The sequence below is a fragment of the Vipera ursinii genome, assembly GCF_947247035.1.
Source record: "Vipera ursinii genome assembly, chromosome: 4".
NCBI classification, from domain to species: Eukaryota; Metazoa; Chordata; class Lepidosauria; order Squamata; family Viperidae; genus Vipera; species Vipera ursinii.
The window spans coordinates 5,391,478-5,417,166 of NC_139514.1; the positions used below are offsets into that span (position 1 = coordinate 5,391,478).

Consider the following 25,689-nt stretch of genomic DNA (forward strand, 5'->3'; position numbering starts at 1 on the left):
CTCTCCCCCCCCCTCTCTCTCTCCCTCTCTCTCTCCCTCTCTCTCTCTCTCCCTCTCTCTCCCCCCCCCTCTCTCTCTCTCTCTCTCTTGAAATAAAGCATGTAAATAAAGCATTCAAATATTCAAGAAAGGAGGAGGCAGAAACCTGGTCAAAGTAGAGCTGCAAATTCTACAAGATCATGATTTTTTAAAAAATATTGGCATAGATCACACGACCCACTCTTCCCCAAGTATGCGGTAAAAGAGTTGTTTTGTGGTGAGACAGGTGGCAAACTAGACTAAACTAAACTAAACTAAACAACACAAAAAATATAAAACAGCAAAACACTCAACTAAACAACACAAAAGAGCACAGCACAATACAACAGTAAACTAAACTACAGTAAACAGCACAAAACTAAACAAAACAACACAACACAAAACCAGCACAGCACAACACTAAACTAAACAAAACACAAAACAGCACAGCACAGCACAATACAACACTAAGATTGGAACTAAACTAAACTAAACAATACAAAACAGCACAGCACAACACTAAACTAAACACAAAACAGCACAGTACAGTACAATACAACACTAAACTAAACTAGACTAGACTAGAACTAGACTAAACTAAATAACACAAAACTAAACAAAACAACACAAAACAGCACAGCAGAATACAACACTAAACTAAACTAGAGTAGACTAAACTAGACTAGAACTAGACTAGAGCTAAACTAAACTAAACTAGACTAAACTAGACTAGAAGTAAACTAAACTAAACTAAAGTGGACGACTAAACTAGAAGTAAACTAAACTAAAGTGGGCTAAACTAGACCAGACTAGAACTAAACTAAACTAGACTAGACTAAACTAAACTAGACTAGAACTAAACTAAACTAAACTAAACTAGACTAGAACTAGACTAAACTAGACTAGAACTAGACTAAACTAGACTAAGCTAGACTAGAACTAAACTAAGCTAGACTAGACTAGAACTAAACTAGACTAAACTAGATGATACTAGAACCAAACTAAAGTGGACTAGACTAAACTAGACTAAACTAGACTAGACTAGACTACAACTAAACTAAACTAAAGTAGACTAAACTAGACTAGAACTAGACTAGAACTAAACTAAACTAATCTAGACTAAACTAGACTAGAAGTAAACTAAACTAAACTAAAGTGGACGACTAAACTAGAAGTAAACTAAACTAAAGTGGGCTAAACTAGACCAGACTAGAACTAAACTAAACTAGACTAGACTAAACTAAACTAGACTAGAACTAAACTAAACTAGACTAAACTAGACTAGAACTAAACTAAGCTAGACTAGACTAAACTAGATTAAGCTAGACTAGAACTAAACTAAGCTAGACTAGACTAGAACTAAACTAGACTAAACTATATGATACTAGAACCAAACTAAAGTGGACTAGACTAAACTAGACTAAACTAGACTAGACTAGACTACAACTAAACTAGACTAGACTAGACTAAACTAAACTAAACTAAACTAAAACTAAACTAGACTAGAACTAAACTAAACTAGACTAAACTAGACTATACCAGAACCAAACTAAAGTGGACTAGACTAAACTAGACTAGACTACAACTAAACTAAACTAAACTAGACTAGACTACAACTAAACTAAACTAAACTAAAAATAAATAAATAAAGGGCGGTATATAAATTCAATAAAATTCAAATTCAAATTCAAATTCCCTCCCTCTCCCTTTCTCTCCCTCCCTCCCTCTCTCTCTCTCCCTCCCCCCCTCTCTCTCCCTCCCTCTCCCCCATCTCCTTGTTCCCTCCCTCTTTCCCTCTCCTCTCTGTCCCTCTCCCTCCCCCTCCCTCCCTCCCCTCCCTTTCTCTCTCCCTCCCTCCCTCTCTCTCTCTCTCTCTCATTTTCTGCCATCATCTCAAGTCTCCTTGAGTTTCCTACCAAAATGGGGTTCTTTCAGGACAGAATTTGCCCAACAAACTAACACACTCACTCAACACAAACCCTTCGCAAATTAATTCCACAGGTGGTCATCCGATCTGCTGGGAGATAATTGGGAAGGTTACCTCCAAAGGTCAATGACACCCTACACAGTTGTGACCTCACCTCTCAGGTTTAGAGCGCTGATGTTGAGCATATTTAACAAATCACCTCCGAAGAGGCTGGACGGATCAATAATCTGCGGCAACTTTGGAATGTTGATAAGATCGTCTCCTGAAAGTATGCAGAGCCTCCGAAGTGTCAATCTCTCTGAACAGTATTTGATCAACAGAACCTCTTTCATTTAATCAAAAGTTCCTAAAGAGGCACTAAGCAAGATCAGCTGAAAACAGGCCAGCAATTAAACATCCTCCGAAGCTCCAACAATATACAGGTGGTCCTCAACGTATGACCGCAAGGGAGCCCAAAAAGTTCTGTTGTGAAGTGAGTTTCGCCCCATTTTACGACCTTTCTTGCCACGGCTGTTAAGTGAATCACTGGAGTTGATAAATTAGTAATCCGGTTGTTCATTGAATCTGGCTTCCCCTTGGACTTTGCTGGTCAGAAGGTCTCAAATGGCGATCACGTGACCCCGGGACACTGCGACCGTCATAAATATGAGTCAGTTGCCAAGCTTCTGAATTTTAATCACATGATCACGGGGATGCTGCAAAGGTCGTAACTGTGAAAAACGGTCATAACTCCTATTTTTTAATGGCATTGTAACTTTGAATGATCACTAAATGAACTGTTGTAAATCGAGGACTGCCTGCATTTACATGGAAAAGTCACTCCGGTATCAATGAAACTGTCCAAATCAGTGGGTTTCAAATGGGTTTCAAAGAAGTCGAAGAAAAGTACAGGTCAAAAGTCCTCGACTTACAACAGTTCATTTAGTGTGTCAGAGCGTGCACAGTCTTATTGCACTGAGATAATCCAGGAGTAAACACAGTAAACAGTGGTTTGTATTAAATGGTGGTTTATCTTACACTATCTACAATATCATACACCAGGAACAACATACATACACGTGCTAATACAGCAGGATCCAACAAGCCACAATTACAGCAAAAAACGGAAGAGAGAGAACACATCAGCAGAGCCTTCCCTTTATACAAAGGCTCTTAAAGAGACACAGACCCTGCTGAGTCATTCTCATCACTACATTCCATCTTACATCTTACATTACACAAGCTGGTTAGCTGTTAAATCAATACCTGGACATAGTGACTGTTTGAGCAGCACTGAAAAAAGTGACATAGGGACATTTTTCACACTTACAACCAATGTAGCAGTCACATGATCAAAATTTGGATGCTTAACCACTGACTCATATTTACGACGGTTGCAGCGTCCTGGGGGTGACGTGATTCCCCTTTTGCGATCTTCTGACAAGCAAAGTCAATCAGGGAAGCCAGATTCACTTAGTAACCATGTCACTCACTTAACAACTGCAGTGATTCAATTAACAACTGTGCCGAGAAGGGTCCCAAAATGGGGCAAGGTTCACTTAATGACAGTCTCACATAGCAGCAGAAATTTTGGGCTCAGTTGTGGTCGTATGTTGAGGACCAAGTGTAACTTGTGGACAAAGTCAATGCTTCTCCATGAAGCTTATCATGTGACCCCCAGGACATTGCAGCGGTCATAAGTGTGAGTTAGTTGCCAAGCATCTGAATTTTGATCATGTGACCCTTGGGATCGCTGCAAACGGTCATAAGTGTGAAAAGCGGGCATAGGTCTATTCTTTCAGTCATGTTGTAACTTTAAATGGTCACTAAACGGACTGTTGTAAGTGCTGTGAAGGATTTTGATATCTGTTCCTCTTTGAAAAGACAGTTTCAGGTGAACTCCAAAATTGGTTTGACTGTTTCCAATTGTCTTTTATGAAAAACTCTAGACTTTAGAAAGAGGGCAGAGAAGAGCAACAAAGATGGTCAGGGGACTGGAGGCTAAAACATATGAAGAACGGTTGCAGGAAGTTGGTATGTCCAGTTTAATGAAGAGAATGACGAGGGGAGACTTGATAGCAGCCTTCCAGTATCTCAGGGTCTGCCCCAAAGAAGAGGGAGTCAAGCTATTCTCCAAAGCGCCTGAAGGCAGGAGAAGAAGCAACGGATGGAAACTAATCAAGGAGAGAAGCAACCTAGAACTAAGGAGAAACTTTCTGACAGTGAGAACAATTAACCAGTGGAACTCCTTGCCTCCAGAAGCTGTGAATGCTCCAACACTGGAAGTTTTTAGGAAGAGACTGGACAGCCATTTATCTGAAATGGTATAGGTTTCCTGCCTGAGCAGGGGGTTGGACTAGATGACCTCCAAGGTGCCTTCCAACTTTATTGTTGTTGTTGTTGTTATGGTGATTATGATTATATTAAAAAAGTCAAATGTTTTATAGCTTCAGCCTTATGCATTTTATCCTAAGAGTCACGGTCACTAGAATGAGACTTGTTGCTCCTCTCTTTAAAAAAAACGAAAGCCCTATTCTTAGAAATACGCCACACACATGCTAAACTTGCTCTCTGCCTTTAATTTTTCAAACTGGCACACATACACCAAAAAAAATTTACAAGTTGCAATATAAATTAAAGACCAAGGGAAATAAAACTCATTTACAACGAATCTGGGACAGATAATTTGATTTCAGAAACACCGAGAACGCAGAAAGAGAGCAAATAGGGTAGCTTTCCTTTATTAATAGTAATTTTATTCAAAATTACAATGAAGGAGAGGCGAAGTGAGGAAAGGATAAATAGTGCAGAAAAGAAAAAAAAAGAAAAGAAAAAAAAGAATAAAAATTACAGCAAGGGGAAGAAAGGAAAAGAAATAGTATATACCGGTCGTCCTCAAGTTGTAACCGTTTATTTAGCGACCGTTCAAAGTTACAACGGCACCGAAAAAAGGCACTTATGACCATTTTCACACTTAATGACCATTGCAGCATCCCTATGGTCACATGATCAAAATTTGGATGCTGGTTTCTATTTATGTCGGTTTGCAGTGTCCCGGGATCACGTGACACCCCCCCCTTTTTTGACCTTCTGACAAGCAAAGTCAAAAGGGAAACCAGATTCACTTAACAACTAACTTTACTAAGTTAGTGTTTACTACTTTAATAAGGGTAGCGATTTACTTAACAACCGAGGCAAGAAAAGTTGTAAAGTGGGGCAAAACCCACTGAGCAAATGTCTCACTTAGCAACATAAATTCAGTTGTGGTCATAAGTCAAGGACTACCTACAAAGAAATGACTTTCCCTTCTTCATCAAAAAAAAAGTATAAACAATTTTAGTAACCTAGCAACTTATGGCAGAAAGTGAAGAGGAACTAAAGAGCCTCTTGTTGCGGGTGAAGAAGGAGAGTGCAAAACTTGGGTTGAAACTAAACATTAAGAAAACCAAGATCATGGCATCTGGCCCTCTCAATTCCTGGCAAATAGATGGGGAAGAAATGGAGGTAGTGACAGATTTTATTTTCCTGGGCTCCAAGATCACCGCAGATGGGGACTGTAGCCAAGAAATTAAAAGACGCTTGCTCCTGGGGAGGAAAGCCATGGCAAATCTAGACAGCACACTAAAAAGCAGAAACATCACCCTGTCAACAAAAGTGCGTATAGTCAAGGCCATGGTCTTCCCAGTTGCAATGTATGGCTGTGAAAGTTGGACCATAAGAAAGGCTGAGCGCCAAAGAATTGAAGCCTTTGAACTATGGTGCTGGAGAAGACTCCTGCGAGTCCCTTGGACTGCAAGGCGATCAAACCGGTCAGTCCTAGAGGAGATCAACCCTGACTGCTCTTTAGAAGGCCAGATCCTGAAGCTGAAACTCAAAGACTTTGGCCACCTAATGAGAAGGAAGGACTCACTGGAGAAGAGCCTCATGCTGGGAAAGGTTGAGGGCAAGAGAAGAAGGGGACGACAGAGAATGAGGTGGCTGGATGGAGTCCCTGAAGCAGTAGGCGTGAGCTTAAATGGACTCCAGAAGATGGAGGAGGACAGGAAGGCCTGGAGAAACGTTGTCCATAGGGTCACGATGGGTCAGACACGACTTTGCAGCTAACAACAACAAGCAACTTATCTTCAAATACAGCCTTTCCACATCCTGTCTCTTATCTGTCAAGAAATCCTTAAAGCCTCTTGGTTCAGTCTGATAAGCGAAAACCCATTAAGGGTAATTCACGATAACAACGTATCTATTTTAACCTTGATCAGATAGACTAACTTTATATTCCTTCCTCCTTCTACTTAACAATCTTGACCTTTGGTCCCTTCAAATAAGGTCGTAACACCGGATTTCTTTCCTTTTCCCTTTCCCTTTGTCTCTTCTAACCCAAAGGGGATTTTTCAAAAGGCCACTGGACCTTGTTGTTAAATGAATCCGGCTTTCCCCATTGACTTTGCTGGTCAGAAGGTCGGAGAAGGAGATGACGTAAACGTGATCGCGTGAAGTACTAATACCACTTTACAATGCCTTGGTAAGGCCACACCTGGAATACTGCATCCAGTTTTGGTCACCACGATGTAAAAAAGATGTCGAGACTCTAGAAAGAGTACAGAGAAGAGCAACAAAGAAGATTGGGGGACTGCAGGCTAAGACATACAGGGAACGGTTGCTGGAATTGGGTATGTGTAGTTTAATGAAGAGAAGGACGAGGGGTGACATGATAGCAGTGTTCCAATATCTCAGGGGCCGCCACAAAGAAGAGGGAGCCAAGCTATTCTCCAAAGCACCTGAAGGCAGGAGAAGAAGCAACGGATGGAAACTAGTCAAGGAGAGAAGCAACCTGGAACTAAGGAGAAACTTCCTGACAGTTAGAACAATTAACCAGTGGAACAACCTGCCTCCAGAGATGGTGAATGCTCCAACACTGGAGGTTTTTAAGAAGAGACTGGACAGCCATTTGCCTGAAATGGTATAGGGTTTCCTGCCTTAGCAGGGGGTTGGACTAGATGACCTCCAAGGTCCCTTCCAACTTCTTCTTCTTCTTCTTCTTCTTCTTCTTCTTCTTCTCCTTCTTCTTCTTCTCCTTCTTCTTCTTCTTCTTCTTCTTCTTCTTATTATTATTATTATTATTATTATTATTATTATTATTATTATTATTATTATTATTATTATTATTATTATTATTATTATACCCGGGACACTGCAACTGTCGTAAGTACATGCCAGTTGCCAAGCGTTTGAACTTTGATCATGTGACCCTGGGGATGCTGCAGGGTTGTACATTGGAAAAACAGCCATGAGACTCCTTCCCCCCCCCCCAGTACTGTTATAACTTCGAACACCCATTAAACGAATGGTTATCAATCAAGGACCACTTGCAATGATTTTAAATAGCATTGAGGGTCTTCAAAGTCCCGACCTGCTTTAAATTTTAGTCGTAAACCACACCGATGGCTTTCAGTCACGGCTGAAAGGCAGAACTGGGTTCCACAAGACGATTAGTGTTGCGTTCGCACACAAGATTGTGCTCCCTTGACCCGTGGCACCAGAATGAAAAGTTACAAATTTGGAAAGCCTTTGTCGCTCTGATGCAATTTCTCGGCCTTTCTCACCCGGTGCTAAAATCTCATAAGTTGATTGATGGAGGATTCGGCAAAGACAAGTGGATCAAGTCCCTCACGCAGTGCACAGGCACACTATGAAATTTTATTTATTTGATTTTCATGGGCAGAAAAACCAAAAGCTGAACTCTGGGGGATTTTACGGCTGCAGTGATTAAGACTGGGTGGAAATGGGGTTTCAAAATGGGCGAGCAAAGAAACAAGGGGTGGGGCTTGTAATTTTTGTAAGGCAATGTGTCCCCTGCACGGTGACGAGGGACAGCGCTGAAAAAGTCACCTTTCTCTCTGAGAATGAAGGGAAAATGGATCTGTCCATAAGAATTTTTCAGAAATGAATCAGAATAGAGCTGGAAGGGACCCTGGAGGTCTTCTAGTCCTATACCATTTCAGACAAGTGACTGTCCATTTTTTTCTTTGCATCATAAGGAGCTTCATTGGGGTCCATGGTAATTTCGAACAGTGGCTAGGCGGCCCGTCGTAAGTAGAGGACTACTTTTAGTGTTGACTGCCTGCTAAACACAGGGACATCTTTGAAACAGAATGAGACACGTGAATAGATAATACCGGCCATTCGTTTGTTATTTGGCATTATGGCAGAGGTTTGTGGAATCGAAAGCAAGGTGGATGACCGCCACGATTTCTCTGGAAAAGATCTGGAATTATGGAATCACTTTGGAGAAAATACGTTCATCAGATGTCCCGAGATTCAACTTTTCAGTGGCAAATCAGCTGACAGAGTCAACCTAGGAATTCAGTTCCCAATCGCTGTGATCTAAATGAGTGAGGTGAATACGTCGGATATTGCGAAGAAATTGGCAGCAACAATAGAGAATCTAAGAATGCAGAGAGAACAACAGAGATGATTAGGGGACCGGAGGCTAAAACGTATGAAGAACGGTTGCAGGAATTGGGTATGTCTAGTCCAGGGGTAGGCAACCTCGGCTCTTTTATGACTCATGGACTTCAACTCCCAGAATTCCTGAGCCAGCTGTGCTGAGGGGAAAGGGAGAGTTTCCAAGCTCAGCCATGCTGGCTCAGGAATTCTGGGAGTTGAAGTCCATGAGTCATAAAAGAGCCGAGGTTGCCTACCCCTGGTCTAGTCTAATGAAGAGAAGGGCGAGGGGTGACATGATCCAATATCTCAGGGGCTGCCCCAAAGAAGAGGGAGTCAAGCTATTCTCCAAAGCTCCTTAAAGGCAGGACAAGAAGCAACGGATGGAAACTCTCATCAAGGAGAGAAGCAACCTAGAACTAAGGAGGAATTTCCTGACAGTGAGAACAATTAAATCAGTGGAACAGGTTGCCTCCAGATGTTGTCTGTGCTCCAACTCTGGAGGTTTTCAAGAAGAGATTAGACAGTCATTTGTCTGGAATGGAATAGGTTGAGCAGGGGGGGTTGGACTAGAGGACCTCCAAGGTCCCTTCCGATCCTATTATTCTATGTTCCCCTTCAAGCGCGCAAATCCCAAATTCTTGAAAGTACCAAGTCATAAAAGTGTCGGAGAGGCTCGGAATGCACAGAACCGGAATTCAATACCGATTATTTATTTTGCATTAAGAATGAGGAAACCACGACGAAAACCGCTGACTTTTTAACCTGCTCAGGAAGAAAAGTGGGCTTTAATGATCCCCATTAAAATCTACTCTTGACGGCAGCTGGATAAAACTTCATATTGACCAGAGCTAAAGTATATACATTCTATCGATACGTCCAGCAATTAATATTGATCGATAAACATATCCGGTAAGCTATCGCACGCCTCTTGCGCTCACTCTTTGCAGAAATTCATCTTGGCTGAAACGTTTGGTCCTCAAAGTGACTTTGTGAGCAGTTTCCAGAATCCACAGCGATAATTCTTTTTTCCCAGTGCTGCGGTAATTTTGAACGGTCACTAAACGAAGGGTTGTAAGTCAAGGACTGCTTGTAATTTGTGTCATTTGCGCCCTGATATCAGGGCGTGCATCTCTGCCATTGTCTGTGACAAAAATCAGCGACCACAAAAGCTAATGCGATCCTGGGCTGTATAAACAGAGGCACAGAATCAAGATCACGCAAAGTAATATTACCGCTTTATAGTAAGGCCACACCTGAAATACTGCAGCCAGTTTTGGTCACCACATCACAAAAAAGATGTTGAGAGTTTGGGGAAAAAAATTCAGAGAAGTGTAACTACATACGAAGAACGGCTGCGGGACTTGGGTTTGGCTAGTCTAAAGAAAAGGAGAAACAGGGGAGACATGAATGATAGCAGCGTTCCAGTATCTGAGGGGCTGCCACAAAGAGGAGGGGGTGTCATGTTATTCTCCAAAGCACCTGAGGGAAGGACGAGAAACAATGGTTGGAAACTGATCAAAGAGAGAGACAACCTGGAATTGAGGAGAAACTTCCTGACAATGAGGACAATTAACCAATTAACCAATTAAAGTGGAACAGCTTGCCTCCAGAAATCGTGGGCGCTGCATCAGTGGAGGTTTTTAAGAAGAGACTGGACAGTCACCTGTCTGAGACGGTATAGGTTTTCCTGCTTGAGCGGGGGGTTGGACTAGAAGACCTCCAAGATCCCTTCCAGCTCTATTTTATTCTATTTTCTATTCCATTCCATTCCATTCCATATTGTCTATTCTATTCTAGAGAGACCACCGTTTCTCAGATAGTCGGGTGTGAGTCTCTCTTTGTGAGATTTGGTTCTGGGGCGCAGTTGGGTTTGCTGCTGGCGTACATTTCGCCTAGTCGTACAGCGGCAGCCCTGCCCGAGCTGCTCGATATCCTCTCAGGGTTGGTGGTTGAGTTTCCCAAACTTATAGTTTTGGGAGACTTCAATCTACCATCCCTGGGAGGCTCATCTGAGCTAGCTCGGGAGTTCATGGCTTCCATGACGGCCATGGACCTGACGCAAGTAATTTCTGAACCAACTCATGAGGGAGGCCACACCCTTGACCTGATTTTTTTATCTAGACGGTGGTTGGATGATCTTGGTGGGGGCTCTCCATTCATTATGCCCCTGTCATGGACCGATCATCATCTCCTGCGGATGGTCTTCCGTTTTGCCACCCCCTGCCGTGGGGATACGGAGCCAATCAGATGGTACCGCCCCAGACGCTTAATGGATCCTGATAGATTCCAAGCGGCGCTGGGGTCCCCACCTGCCTCCATTGCTCACAGCTCGGCGGATGCCTTAGTGGAAGCCTGGGAAAGGGCAGCCACTGAGGCACTTGACCGGGTTGTACCCTTTCGGCCCCTGACCCGGCGCAGATCCCAGCGAGCTCCATGGTTTTCCGCGGAGCTCCGGGAGATGAAGCGTCGGAAACGGGGCCTAGAGAGCTGTTGGAGGTCGAGCCAATCCGAACCCGACCGGTTGCGGTTAAGAACCTATATTAGGTCTTATCTCGCAGCGATGAGGGTGGCGAGGTGTAACGAGTTCTCTACCCTCATTGCGTCCGCAGATAATCACCCGGCCGCCCTGTTTAGGGTGACTCGCTCACTTCTTAATCAGGAGGTGAGGGAGGATCCCTTGCAGGGTCGTGCCGAGGAATTTAGTCAACATCTGTCGGATAAAATCGCTCGGATTCGGACCGGTTTGGACTCCAGCTGGGCAGAGTCAGGCGATCAGGACACGGACGGTCTTGTCAATGTTATCTGGGAAGAGTTTGATTCTGTGACCCCTGATGAAGTGGACAGGATTATGGGGAGGCTGAGCTCCTCCACATGTTTGTTGGACCCGTGCCCTTCCTGGCTGGTTTATGCAGCTAGGGAGAGGACACGAGGCTGGCTCCAGGCGGTTATATCTGCTTCTTTGAGTGAGGGTTATTTCCCCACCGTCTTGAAGGAGGCGGTGGTGAGACCTCTCCTCAAGAAGCCTGCCTTGGACCCAGCTGTACTGTATTGAACAACTTTCGTCCAGTCTCCAACCTTCGCTTTCTTGCGAAGGTTGTTGAGAGTGTGGTGGCGCATCAGCTCCCTTTGGTCCTGGATGAAGCGGATTATTTGGACCCCTACCAATCGGGTTTCAGGCCCGGGTACAGCACGGAGACGGCATTGGTCGCTCTGGTGAATGATCTCTGGAGGGCTCGGGACAGGGGATATTCCTCTGTCCTAGTCCTATTAGACCTCTCGGCGGCTTTCGATACCATCGACCATGGTATCTTGCTGCGGCGTCTCAGGGGATTGGGAGTGGGAGGCACAGTTCTTCGGTGGTTCTCCTCCTATCTCCTGGGACGTTCGCAGTCGGTGTTGGCAGGGGGGCAGAGATCGGCCCCTAGGTCTCTCGTTTGTGGAGTTCCTCAGGGGTCGGTTCTCTCGCCTCTCCTGTTCAACATCTATATGAAACCGCTGGGTGAGATCATTCGTGGTTTTGGAGTTGGGTATCATCAATATGCCGATGATACCCAACTTTTCTTTTCGACCCCAAACCACCCCAGTGATGCCCTCGCTGTGATGTCCCGTTGCCTGGAGGCGGTTCAGGTCTGGATGGGGAGGAACAGACTTCAACTCAACCCTGACAAGACTGAGTGGCTGTGCATTCCGGCATCCCGGGACATTCAAAATGTTCCATCTCTTTCTATGGGGGGTGAGCTCTTACCCCCCGTGGATAGGGCTCGCAACTTGGGAGTCCTCCTAGATTCACGGCTTACCCTGGAAGATCATGTGGTGGCCGTGACTAGGGGGGCTTTTGCCCAGGTTCGCCTGGTGCGCCAGTTGCGGCCCTATCTGGACCGGGATGCCCTGTGCACGGTCACTCATGCGCTCGTGACCTCTCGCCTTGACTACTGTAATGCTCTCTACATGGGGCTTCCCTTGAAGACCACTCGGAGGCTCCAGCTGGTACAGAATGCGGCCGCGAGAGTTGTCTTGGGAGTTTCCCGGTACTCCCATGTTACACCTTTGCTCCGCGAGCTGCATTGGTTACCAGTTGTCTTCCGGGTGAGGTTCAAGGTCTTAGTTATGATCTTTAAGTCCCTACATGGCATGGGTCCGGGCTACCTCGGGGACCACCTGCTGCCGGCTTCAACTCCCCTCCGCCCTGTGCGTTCCCACAGAGAGGGCCTCCTCAGGGTGCCTCCGGTCAGGGAATGCCGACTGGCGGCCCCCAGGGGGAGAGCCTTCTCTGTGGGTGCCCCGGCTTTGTGGAACCAACTGCCGGTGGAGCTCCGGATGGCATCAGACCTCCGAACTTTCCGTTGTGGCCTGAAGACCCATTTATTTGAATTAGCCGGTCTGGCCTGACGGGGGAGCTGGGTTTTAAATTGTTGTTTTAGAATTGTAGTACTGTTTTTTAACTGGGCATTGATTTAATCTTTGTTTTAACTTTTGTATTGTATTGTATTGTTATTTATATGCCCTGTGAACCGCCCTGAGTCCCTAGGGAGAAGGGCGGTATACAAATTAAATAAAACATAAAACATAAAACATTCTATTCTATTCTATTCTATTCTATTCTATTCTATTCTATTCTATTCTATTCTATTCTATTCTATTCTATTCTATTCTATTCTATTCTATTCTATTCTATTAAGAGCCTTGGTGGAGCAGTGGGCTAATGCCTCCTTAAGTAACACCAGCTGCCTGCAATTAGTGCAGGTTCGCATCCCACCAGGCTCAAGGTTGACTCAGCCTTCCATCCTTCCCAGGTAGGTAAAATGAGGACCCAGATTGTTGGAGGCAATAAGCTGACTTTGTAATAATTCCGCTTGGGGTGTGTGTGAAAGCCCTAATAAGCAGGCATATATATAGAATGAAGGCTATTGCTAAGCTTCTAAGCCGCCCTGAGTCTTCAGAGAAGGGCGGGATATAAATGGAATTAAAATAAAAAAATAAAAATATTCTATTCTATTCTATTCTATTCTATTCTATTCTATTCTATTCTATTCTATTCTATTCTATTCTATTCTATTCTATTCTATTCTATTCTATTCCATTCCATTCCATTCCATTCCATCCCATCCCATCCCATCCCATCCCATCCCATCCCATCCCATCCCATTCCATTCTATTCTAAAAATCAAACTACAAGGTATAAGAGGAAGTGAATCACTTCTGATATTCTCTTAGCATCACTCAGATGGTCTCCTGGCCTTTTCAGAGTGGCCAACACACAACATTTTTTATTAAGGAATAGACCAGATGCCATTGTGTATCAGCTACACTCTTTATGCCCTAAAGAATTGATGATCTAAAGTTCCAGCACTGTCCCCACAACTGCAAGACATCTCTGCGGTGGAAACAACAAGGATGAAATGACCTTCAAGTTTTTCATAAAAGATGAATGGCTCAAAGTGTGCACATGCTTATGTGTCTGTGTGTGTGTGTGTGTGCTTGTGTGTCACCTCTGTCCCTTTAGAGAGCCAGCAGATCTATTTACACAGACAGTGGGAGTCAATCAGAATTGCGTTTTGGGAACTCGGGAGAACATCATTTGAAAGGAGAAATATCCATTCAGAGATAAAGGCCGGGGACAACAGAATAGGAGATGTTTGAGCAGAAGAAATTTATTAGCATCCTTCTTGAAATTGTTGTTTGGATATAGACCTTCCCCTGAGCCCATAGGGCAGACATGTCAAACACAAGGCCCGGGAGCCAGATCCGGCCCGCGAAGTGGTTTCATGCGGCCCGCGAAGCCATCCTGGAAACAGTGTGGGAACGGCCCCCGCTGCCTTGGCCCTGGCCCAGAGACCCTCCTTCTGCCAGAGACCCTCAGATCTGTCCCACTCCTGCCCAGGCCCCCATAGGCATCCTTGATGTGAACGATGGAGAGCTGGCCACGCCCACCCAGTAGGCCACACGCACTCTAGCCACGCCCACCCAGTAGGCCACACCCACCCAGGCCACACCCACCTGCCCCCCTGAGGGCAACCGCAATGCTGATGCGGCCCTCAATAAAATTGAGTTTGACACCCCTGCCATAGGGCATTTAAATCCACCAGTATTTTTCCGGTCAGTTCAAAACATGAGTCTTTCAGCCATTCATGGCTAAATATTTTGGGTCACAACACAAAAGGATTAATTTTTAATTAATTATTTTTTTATAAAATAACATTCTTCAGTATTTAGCAAACAGCATGTTGTCTGGATTCAGGTATTTAAAAAAAAACAATCTGTAATAATTAGTTTCTATATTTTCATAATCAATATGTTAGTTAACAATATACTTCTTAAATCTTCTCTTCACCCGATAGTCTTCTTCTTACTAATACCTATTTAATGTTACATAGTACATATCACGTTCCTTTCTCTCTAACTCATTTTTCTAGCCACTGATGAAAATTATCCCACGTTCTGAAGTACACTGAATCTTTTTTCTCTTTTATTTTCCATGTCAATCTGTCCATTTCTGCAAATCTAAAATTTTCTTAATTAATTCTTTGTTGGCAGATTTTCATTTTTCCAATATACTATTCTTGCTGCAGTGAATACATGTAAAATTAAGTATATACATTCTTTCTCATAGTTTCCTACTACTATGCCTAACAAAAACAATTCTGGCTTAAAATCTATATGTTTTTAGTCATTTTCTCTAACCAGGACGTGCCCTTTTTGACGAGAATTATGCCTTTTCTTCCTCCGTTTGTCCGCAACTCACATCAAATGTGCCAGAGGTATAACCAAACAACTGAATCACTCACACACACACACACACACACCGCACGCAAAGACACAAAAGGAACAGAAATGGGTGAAAAACAGGACATCCCTCGTGAAAAAGTCAAAGGGATGGCTGCAACCATGGGATGGCAGCCACCATCTTGACTTTTTGGATGAGAGAAAGATCTCCGTTGCAAACCCCCCCACATACACACACAACGGAATCCGGCTGACTCTTTTTCTTACCTGTCTCCGTGTTGTCGTGTTCTGTATCTGTTAAGGTGAGGTTGGAATTGGCTCTGCTGGATAAACAGGAGCTACGGCCGGACTTGGTGCTGCGGGCCCACAACCGCACCGGGTGCTCTGGTGACATGATGGCGTCCGTTTCCGTATCGGCGTCGGAGCCAGCGCTGATGGAGTAGCTGCCGTGGGGCAGTCCTAAGTCAGTCCGGTATAAAGTCCCGTGGGGGGGCGAGACATCTTCAAAGCCCAGTTCTTGTAAAGAAAAGTTGGTTCCTGGATAGGAAGAAGAACTCAAAGCGTTAGGTGACCATGTCTATGGAGGTTCTCCATCATCCAAGTCATGGTTGTCCCAAAGACGCTTTTTCAGGAGGCAACTGGACTTTCTTTTTTCTCTTTGAAGACATTTCGTTTCTCATCCAAGAAGCTTCTTCAGGTTCTGACTGAATGGTGGGGAATGGAAGGATTTACATTCCTTGCAGACAGCTGGTCATTTGCCTTCTTTTAGAGAGCCGTTGAGGCCACTTGGAGGTTTATCTGTGTACTCAGGGTCACCTGAGTGCTGCAAATGGGTGTGGAGCCTCCTTGGAACTGCGGAAAGGACTACGTTGTAGATAGATGGTGTCGTATCCCTCCCCCTCTGTTGAGAGACGGGTGTTCAACCTGGACCTAGATAGCCTCTTTGACCCCTCTTTCAAACCAGCGGTCCTCTCTGTCCAAAATGTGGACTTTGCTGTCTTCGAAAGCAAAAACTCCAGGTGACCATTTGCACTGTTCAGTTGATGCTGAGGACCCGGGTAAAGCTCAAAATGGCCTCAATGACTCTCATAACAAGTACTAATGACCAGATGACTGCAGGGAGTATAAATCCTTCCATTCCCCATCATCCAGTCAGAGCTGAAGAAGCTTCTTGGATGAGAAGAGAAAGGTCTTCAAAGGAAAACCAAGAAAGTCTACTTGCCTCCTGGAAAAAAAAAGCACCTTTGGGATTAGGTGACCATCTGTAATCAGAGATGGCACAGAAGTTCGTGTTTCCCACTTCTTGCGATATTTAACTGCATCAAGAATGAGAGCCACTTAAACGTGCAGATTGGCTGAAGTTGAACTGATCAAGCGCCCGTTGGTTTACTAAGCGATGCGTTCTCCATCCACAGTCCCTCTAAACACGGACACTTGTAAACCCAGCTATTTTGATTAAAACAAGGAAATTGTCATTATTTATTTATTTATAAAATAAATCTTATTTATTTAGTCATCCATTTATTTATTTAAAGGTACATACAGCTAGTCGTCAGTTTACAACAGGGGTGTCAAACTGCCAGCCAAATGCGTCATCTGGAAGCCGCACCCACCCCATTGCCGGCAATGGCAAAACTGTCCCGATACGTTGCGCGATGTCACGTGACGTTGCGAGTTTGACATGTCTGGTTTACAACCATTTGTTTAGTAAGGGTTCAAAGTTACAAAGGAAAAATGTGACTTATGACTGTTTTTTTTCACACAACGGTTGCGGCATCCCTATGGTCACCCGATCAAAATTCGGTTTCTATTTACGACGGTTGCAGTGCCCCGTGGTCCCCTTTTTGCGACCTTCTGACAAGCAAAGTCAATGGGGAAAGTCAGATTCGCTTACCCACCATGTTCCTCACTTAACAACTGCCGTGATTCACTTAACAACTGTGGCAGGAAAGGTCGTAAAAGGGGGGGGGAAGCACACTTAACAAATGTTTCTTAACAAATGTTTCACTTAGCGGTGGAAAGTTTGGGCTGTTGTGGTCACACGTAGAGGACTACATGTATACAGTGGTGGGATTCAGCTTGTTCATACTGGTTTGGTAGAACCGGTAGCTAAATTTTGCTGCATTTGGAGAACAAGCTGGCTTCCAGAAGTCCAGTCTAGGCCTGGGAGGCCTGGAGGAGGCCTCCCAAGCCTAGGACGGCCCACCAGAAGTGCATGGATACCACTTCCGGAATTCCGTTCTAGGCCTCGGATGCCTGGAGGACACCTCTCAGGCCTAGAATACCCCACCGGAAGTGCCTGGATGCCACTTCCGGAAGTCTGTTCTAGGCCTCGGATGCCTGGAGGCCTCCCAAGCCTAGAATACCCCACCGGAAGTGCCTGGATGCCACTTCCGGAAGTCTGTTATAGGCCTCGGATGCCTGGAGGAGGCCTCCCAGGCCTAGAATATCCCACCGGAAGTGCCTGGATGCCATTTCCGGAAGTCTGTTCTAGGCCTCGGATGCCTGGAGGACGCCTCCCAGGCCTAGAATACCCCACCGGAAGTGCCTGGATGCCACTTCCGGAAGTCTGTTCTAGGCCTCGGATGCCTGGAGGAGGCCTCCCAGGCCTAGAATACCCCACCGGAAGTGCCTGGATGCCACTTCCGGAAGTCTGTTCTAGGCCTCGGATGCCTGGAGGACGCCTCCCAGGCCTAGAATACCCCACCGGAAGTGCGTGGTTGCCACTTCCGGAAGTCTGTTCTAGGCCTCAGATGCCTGGAGGAGGCCTCCCAGGCCTAGAATACCCCACCGGAAGCGCGTGGATGCCACTTCCGGAAGTCCGTTCTAGGCCTCGGAGGCCCAGGCCTGCATCGAATAAGAGAATCGGTTGTTCAGGTGTTTGAATTCCACCACTGCCTTATAGCAGTAACTCGGAAGGGTGTATGGAAGGTTAAAACCACACACCAATAAAATGATTCAGGGGTCCCAACTAACTAGCCAAGGGCTACTGCCAGGCAATAAACACTCTCCATTTGCCACAAAAAGCAATGATTAAATTAATGGATCAATCATCTAGCAGAGATCATTCATGTTTGGAATCCACAATACCTGCGGGAACAGGCAGGTTTTGAAATGGCTGAAGCCTTCCATATTTGGGTCCATTTGCACGTCTGGGGTAATGCTATTCCCCCCAAGGCAGGTACTGCCTGTTTTGTACTTGTGTGCACCATCGCAACACACACATGAAAATAACAGAGCTCGCGTGGTTTTCTTTAGACCAAGAAGACAAAAAAAAAACCACCATGTTATACAGGTGGTCCTCAACTTATAATGGAGCTCCAAATTTCCATTGCTAAGCAAGACAGTTACTCAGTGAGTTTTGCCCCGTTTTATGACCTTTTTTGCTAAGTGAACCACAGCAGTTGTTAAGTGAATCTTGTTTCCCGCATTGACTATCCTTGTCAGAAGCTGGCTGAGAAGATTGCAAACGGTGATCACATGACCCCAGGACACTGCAACCGTCACAAGCACATGCCAGTTGCCAAGTGCCTGAATTTGGACCACATGACCGCGGGGATGCTGCAATGGTCACTAAGTGTGAAAAATGGGCACCAGTCCCTTTTTCAGCCATGCTTTGGAGCTTTGATCACACTGTCCTGGCCTCAGTGTTGACCTTGCTGAAACACCTGGAGGCAAACCTGAAGGAAGCAAGGAAGTGACATAGCATTTTGAAATGCTGGGGAGCCCTTGAGGCTCCCTGAGTTTGGTGGTTTTCTTGCAGACGTTTCATTACCAAACTAGGTAACGGCATCAGTGCTATGAAGGGAATGGGATTTGAAGAGGAGGAAGGGAAGGAGGAGAAGGAAGAAGAGAAGGATGGTGGGATGCTTGGTGCTCTCTGAGCTTGGTTGTTTTCTTGCAGATGTTTCATGACCCAACTAGGTAACACCATCAGTGCTAGAAGGGAGTGGAGTTTGTGGAGGAGGAGGAGGAGGAGGACTGTGGGGTCCTTGGTGTTCTCTGAGCTGGGTGGTTTCCTTGCAGACATTTCATGACCCAACTAGGTAACATCATCAGTGCTAGAAGGGAATGGGGTTTGTGGAGGAAGAGGAGGAAGAGGAGGAGGAGGAAGAGGACTGTGGGATGCTTGGTGCTCTCTGAGCTTAACTGTTTTCTTGCAGACATTTCATTACCAAACTAGGTAACATCATCAGTGCTAGAAGGGAATGGGGTTTGTGGAGGAGGAGGAAGAGGAGGAAGAGGAAGAAGACTGCGGGATCCTTGGTGCTCTCTGAGCTTGATTGCTTTCTTGCAGACATTTCATTACCAAACTTGATAACATCATCAGTGCTAGAAGCGAGTGAGGTTTGTGGAGGAGGAGGAGGAGGAGGAGGAGGAGGAGGAGGAGGAGGAGGAGGAGGTGGGGGAGGAGGAGGAGGAGGAGGAGGAGGAGGAGGAGGAGGAGGAGGAGGACGACGACTGTGGGATGCTTGGTGCTCTCTGAGCTTGCTTTGTTTTCTTGCAGACGTTTCATTACCAAACTTGGTAACATCATCAGTGCTAGAAGGGAGAGGGCTTAGCTGTTATGTTTATATACTAGTAGTGGCTTGCCATCAAGCATAAAGAACATCAGGGACTCTTCAGTTCAGCCCCAAGCTATAAATATTATACTGTTGAAGGAGATATTGTATTGTTGAAGGTAGAAAAAGGGGGTTGATCCAAAACACACATACACACATACAATATGCCAATCAGCTTTTGGAAACTATAGCTAGTACAGAAGAGGTAGGAAGGTGTGGGTGAATCATCCACCCGTTTAATTAACTAAACCAGATTGCCAATTGTTCCAATCTGTTGGAGAACACAAAAAGCAAGCAGAAAACCAATTAATCCAAGTAATATTTCTGGCTCTTGTTAAAAACAAACAGCTATTTTCAATGCATCACCTCATGGCTGAGCATAGGTTTGGACAGCCCATTGAACATATAGAAAACTGAATTATCTGAAAAGCAGACACGGTGCTTCAACTAGATCAGACATGTCAAACACAAGGCCCGGGGGCCGGATCCGGCCCGCGTAGTGGTTTCATGTGGCCTGCGAAGCCATCCTGGAAACAGCGAGGGAACGGCCCCCACTGCCTTGGCCCTGGCCCAGAGACCCTCCTCCTGCCAGAGACCCCCAGATCTGTCCCACTCCTGCCCGGGCCCCCATAGGCACCCTTGATGTGAATGATGTAGAGCTGGCCACGCCCACCCAGTAGGCCATACGCACTCTAGCCACGCCCACCCAGTAGGCCACGCCCACCCTGGCCATACCCACCCGGCCCCTTGAGGGCAACCGCAATGCTGATGCGGCCCTCAATGAAATTGAGTTTGACACCCCTGAACTAGATAGAATTAATCTCCCTCCCTCTGGAAACTTCATGTTTTTATTTGATCAAAAGTTCTACCGCTGCGTTGTTCAGGCCACGGGAGGAACAATGGCATGTACAATAACACACAATGAGAACTTGCCCGTCATGGTGTCATCTCTGCACTCCAAATCCCATAACACTCTTATGAGGTAGGCTGGGTTGAGCAGAATGGTCTCAGATAAGCAAGGATTTTCATGACTGATAATGGACTTGATCTTAGGCCTTTCTGAGGCTGATCCAGTACATTAATCAGAAGACCACATTGCTCTAGAACAGGAGTCTCTGAACTTGGCACCTTTAAGACTTGTGGACTTCAACTCCCAGAATGCTTATGTAAATACTAAATACTAAATACCGTTCCAATTATAAATCTCTGAACTTTTCTTATTAGGTATAATGCCAGAAAAGATTGATAAACAAAGTATATATTAGATTTTACATGGGATAACAGCGGCAAGAATCATATTCGCACAACACTAGAAAAATGAAGAAATACCACCCAGAGGAAGAAATAATTAAAAAAAAATACTAGAATGTGCGGAAATGGACAGACTTGCTTTGAGGTTGAAAGAAAAAGAAGAAACAGCATACTTTCAAACGTGGGACTTATTTCATCCATGGCTGGAGAAAAGGATAAAGGTTTAGGAATTAAACTTGTATTAGTGAATGATAAACTCAGACAACATGATTGTTGAAAAAGTATTGCTGAATTGTATGAAAAAAGTAATAAAACCTTTGTAAAAAAATAATAATCACGTGACCACGGGGATGCTGCAACGGTCGTAAGTGTGAAAAATGAGTCGCTTTTTCCCAGTGCCATTGTAACTTTGAAGGGTCACTAAGTGAATCGTTGTTAAGTTGAGGACTATTTATATCTTTTTAATGAGGCAAGTAGTTGCTTTAGTTTGGCGAGATTTCTGTCCATAGATGAAGAACAGTTAAGGCAGAGGTAGGCAGCCTTGGCTCTTTTATGACTCGTGGACTTCAACTCCCAGAATTCCTCAGCCAGCATGGCTCAGCTTGGAAACCTCTCCCTTTCCCCTCAGCATGGCTGGCTCAGGAATTGTGGGAGTTGAAGTCCACTAGTCATGAAGGGGCCATAGTTTCCCCATGCTGGCTGAGGAATTCTGGGAGTTGAAGTCCACAAGTCATGAAGGGCCAAAGTTTCCCCCATGCTGGCTGAGGAATTCTGGGAGTTGAAGTCCACGAGTCATAAAAGAGCCAAGGATGCCTACCCCTGAGTTAAGGAAACTGCTAAGAAGTAACTCCGCACGTCTTTCTAGATTTGGGGACCCTCACAATCGTGGCTTCTTTAATCTTCTCAATCAGACACGCCACAGGCCGGCTATTAGAAAGAAAATGCTGCTTTATTGGTTTGAGTAGCTCCAACCTACCTGATCGACAGTACTCGTCTGCTTCTTGGGGTACCATGTCTTTAACCCGATTGCCGTAGATCATTCTGGAATCCTGGTCATAAGCTTTCAGAGTCTCGCTGGAGCTGTATGACTTCTGGGGGATTTTGCTGTCCTCGCTCTCCGCGGAGGAGCTGGTGTAGCGGCGTTCAGCATCGCAGCGTTTGGTCAAAGAACGGTACGGCTTCCTGTCTTTCACATCCATGGCCCTCTGATCGGTCTCTTCCACGTCAATGAAACGGGATCCGGGAGGCAATCTGATCAAAATGTCCTGGAAAAGTGAAAGTCACAGCTGAGGCTGGTGTTGTAGCAAACATCATGCATCTAAGATACTTCAGGAGGCAACTGGACTTTCTTGCCTTCTTTTTTTTTTAAGACATCTCACTTCTCTTCCAAGAAGCTTCTTCAGGTTCTGACAGCTGGTCATTTGCATCCTTTTAGAGAGTCGTTGAGGCCACTTGGAGATTTTCTGTGTCTTCAGGGTCGCCTGAGTGGTGCAAATGGGCGTGGGGGGTCTCCTTGGAACTACTGAAAGGATTGTGTGTGGAGCTGTGCTTTCTGCAGGATGATTCTGCAGCTCTACAACACAATCCTTTCCGCAGTTCCAAGAAGGCTTCACACCCAATTGGACCACTCAGGTGACCCTGAGGACACAGATAAAACCTGCAGGTGGCCTCAAGGACTCTCTAAAACAGAGGTGTCAAACCGTCGGCCCACGGGACGGATGCGTCATGCCGAAACCATGCCCACCCCAGCTCCGGCAATGGGGAAGAAGTTGAGATACACTGCGACATGTCACATGACGTGGCGGGTTTGACACCCCTGCTCTAAAAGGATGCAAATGACCAGCTGTCGGCAAGATATATAAATCCTTCCATTCCCCACCATCCAGACAGAGCTGAGGAAGCTTCTTGGATGAGAAGCGACATGTCTTCAAAGAAAAAAAGAAAGAAAGTCCAGTTGTCTCCTGAAAAAAGCACCTTTGGGACAACCCTGACCTGGATGACTGAGAATCTCCATAGACAATTCATCTAAGAAGGTTAATTACATCCATTAAGGACCATTGATCCATGATGTTCACCAACTGAGAGCCCACCAGCTCAGGCACCAAGCCAGAAAGCAGGGGGCTGTGAGTTCTAGTCCTGCCTTAGGCATGAAATCTAAATGGGTGACTATGAACCAACCAGCAGGAGACGATAAGTTCTAGTCCTGCCTTAGGCAGGAAATCTGGCTGAGTGACTTTGGCCAATCAGCAGGAGGCAATGAGTTCTAGTCCCGCCTTAGGCATAAAATCTGAATGGGTGACTATGAACCAATCAGTAGGAGAGGTTGAGTTCTAGTCCCACCTTAGGCATGAAATCTAAATGGGTGACTATGAACCAACCAGTAGGAGACGATAAGTTCTAGTCCTGCCTTAGGCAGGAAATCTGGCTGAGTGACTCTGGGCCAATCAGCAGGAGACTGTGAGTTCTAGTCCCGCCTTAGGCATGAAATCTGAATGGGTGACTATAAACCAATCAGCAGGAGACGTTGAGTTCTAGTCCCGCCTTAGGCATGAAATCTAAATGGGTGACTATGAACCAACCAGCAGGAGACGATAAGTTCTAGTCCTGCCTTCAGCATGAAAAACAGGCTGAGTGACTCTGGGCCAGTCCCTGTGTCTCAGCCTAACCCACCTCACAGGGTGGTTGTTGTGGGGAAAATAGGTGTAGCGAGGTGTGTTGGATATGTTCGGCACCTTGAACTGTTTGTGAAAATAAAGAAATAAACTGACAGGAGCACTCCACGGTTTCCAAGAGAATACAAATATCCTCCCTGATATGCCCAAGAACTCTGTACGTGCAACAGAACCAGGGACCATCTGCATGAATGCAAAGGAACTGGTCAACCAGAAAATTGTATTAATTGTGAGCATCAAACTCCTTTCTCTGCATTATCCAGCACCTATGAAGGACGGCTCCATAAATCCATTTTATTCCTGCGGTCAAAGACCCGCATACACATAAAAGTAGGACTAAACTCAAACAGCAATAGGACAAGAGCAATGCAGTGTGTTATAGAAGCATCAGTCCTACAAGTGAACAATGTAAAACAGCACAACACAGCAAAAGTACAAAACAATAAAACTAAGTACAGTGAGAACATAAAACGCTAAGCCAAAATCTTAGCCCTAGGTCTAGGGGAGGGGATATTCTAAACTACAGGTGGTCCTCAACTTATAACAACAACAGAGCCCAAAATTTCTGTCACTAAGTGAGACGGTTGTTAAATGAGCTTTCCCCCATGTTACGACCTTTCTTGCCATAGTGGTTAAGTGAGTCGCTGCAGTTGTTAAGTTAGTAACACAGTTGTTAAATGAATCTGCCTTCCCCGTGGCCTTTGCTTGTCAGAAGGTCGCAAGAGGGGAACACATGACCCTGGGAAGCTGCAACCGTCATAAATATGAGTCAGTTGCCAAGCGTCAGAATTTTGATCAAATCACCACGTGGATGCTGCAGTGGGCGTTAGGTGTGAAAAACGGTCGTAAGCCACTGTTTTCTGTGCTGTTGGAACTTTGAACAGTCGCTAAGCAAATGGTTATAAGGCCAGGGCTACCTGTCATAAGCGTGAAAAATCTATTTAATTTAAAAATGGGGGAAAAAATGAACGTTTAGAGCAGTGATCCTCAAACTTGGCAACTTTAACACGTGTGGACTTCAACCTCCCAAACGCACTCGGCACATGTTGCCAAGAAAGTTTGATTTACACCTTAAAAATCAAGAGTTAAAAGGTTGTGGGCTAGGAATAGCCATTTTGGATTACTAGCGCTTAAAATGCTTATACGCTTGGGCACAAAAACAATATCTAATCTCAGCAAGATGGCCATGCATGAAGAAGAAAACTTTCAAGTTCTACTCTAAGGAGGACCAGGGAAAAATGGTAAAACTAAACATCAGATCCTCATAAACTCTTTGCTTTTAGGATTGTCTGAGCATGACCGACTGATAAAATTAGAGCCTTGGTGGAGCAGTGGGCTAATGCCTCCTTAAGTAACACCAGCTGCCTGCAATTAGTGCAGGTTCGAGTCCCACCAGGCTCAAGGTTGACTCAGCCTTCCATCCTTCCGAGGTAGGTAAAATGAGGACCCAGATTGTTGGGGGCAATTAAGCTGACTTTGTAATAATGCCGCTTGGGGTGTGTGTGAAAGCCCTAATAAGCAGGCATATACATAGAATGAAGGCTACTGCTAAGCTTGTAAGCCGCCCTGAGTCTTCGGAGAAGGGCGGGATATAAATGGAATTAAAATAAAAAAAAAATAAAATAAAAAATAAAAATTATTTATCTAACTGTATTAGCAACGTATCGCCCGTTCTGCAGCTTGCTAAACCGCATCGGCTTTTATCAGCCGTAACTTTTTAAAATGCAAGCCTTTAAATTTAATAAAAGAAATAAATCAAAGTAAGCAGCGGCAAAAACAGCTGTCATTACCTCAGGAAGACTCACAATAACAGTCAACGGAACCAAATCAATTAAAATGGAAAGGAGCTAAGAGAGGTGCTTAGTCAAATTAGCTTAGTCAAAAAGCTCGTTCAAATAATAAGAGTTTTTTAAAAAAAAATAAAAATGCTTATGTAAATACTACTACAGGAAGTCCCTGACGTAGGACCACAATTGTGACTGGGATTTTTGTGAAAAGTCGAGCACCACGGGACCGAATCTCATTTCCCAGCCATTTTTACAGTGGTTGTTAAGCAAATTGCTGAGGTCATTAAGCAAAGCGGAGGGAAGTGAAGTAAATCATATGGTTGTTA

At 45.0% G+C, this 25,689-nt stretch overlaps 1 protein-coding gene across 1 annotated transcript in view; it reads right to left on the reverse strand.

Moving 5' to 3' along the window:
• TENM4 (teneurin transmembrane protein 4) overlaps positions 1-25,689 on the reverse strand; it is a 355,279-nt gene that overhangs the window by 274,663 nt on the left and 54,927 nt on the right. Inside the window, exons 2-3 of the mRNA XM_083362529.1 lie at positions 21,881-22,169; positions 15,359-15,628 (exon numbers count right to left, since the gene is read on the reverse strand). Coding sequence (XP_083218655.1) covers positions 15,359-15,628; positions 21,881-22,103 — 493 coding nt within the window. The 5' untranslated portion in view covers positions 22,104-22,169. The remainder of the gene's footprint in view (positions 1-15,358; positions 15,629-21,880; positions 22,170-25,689) is intronic.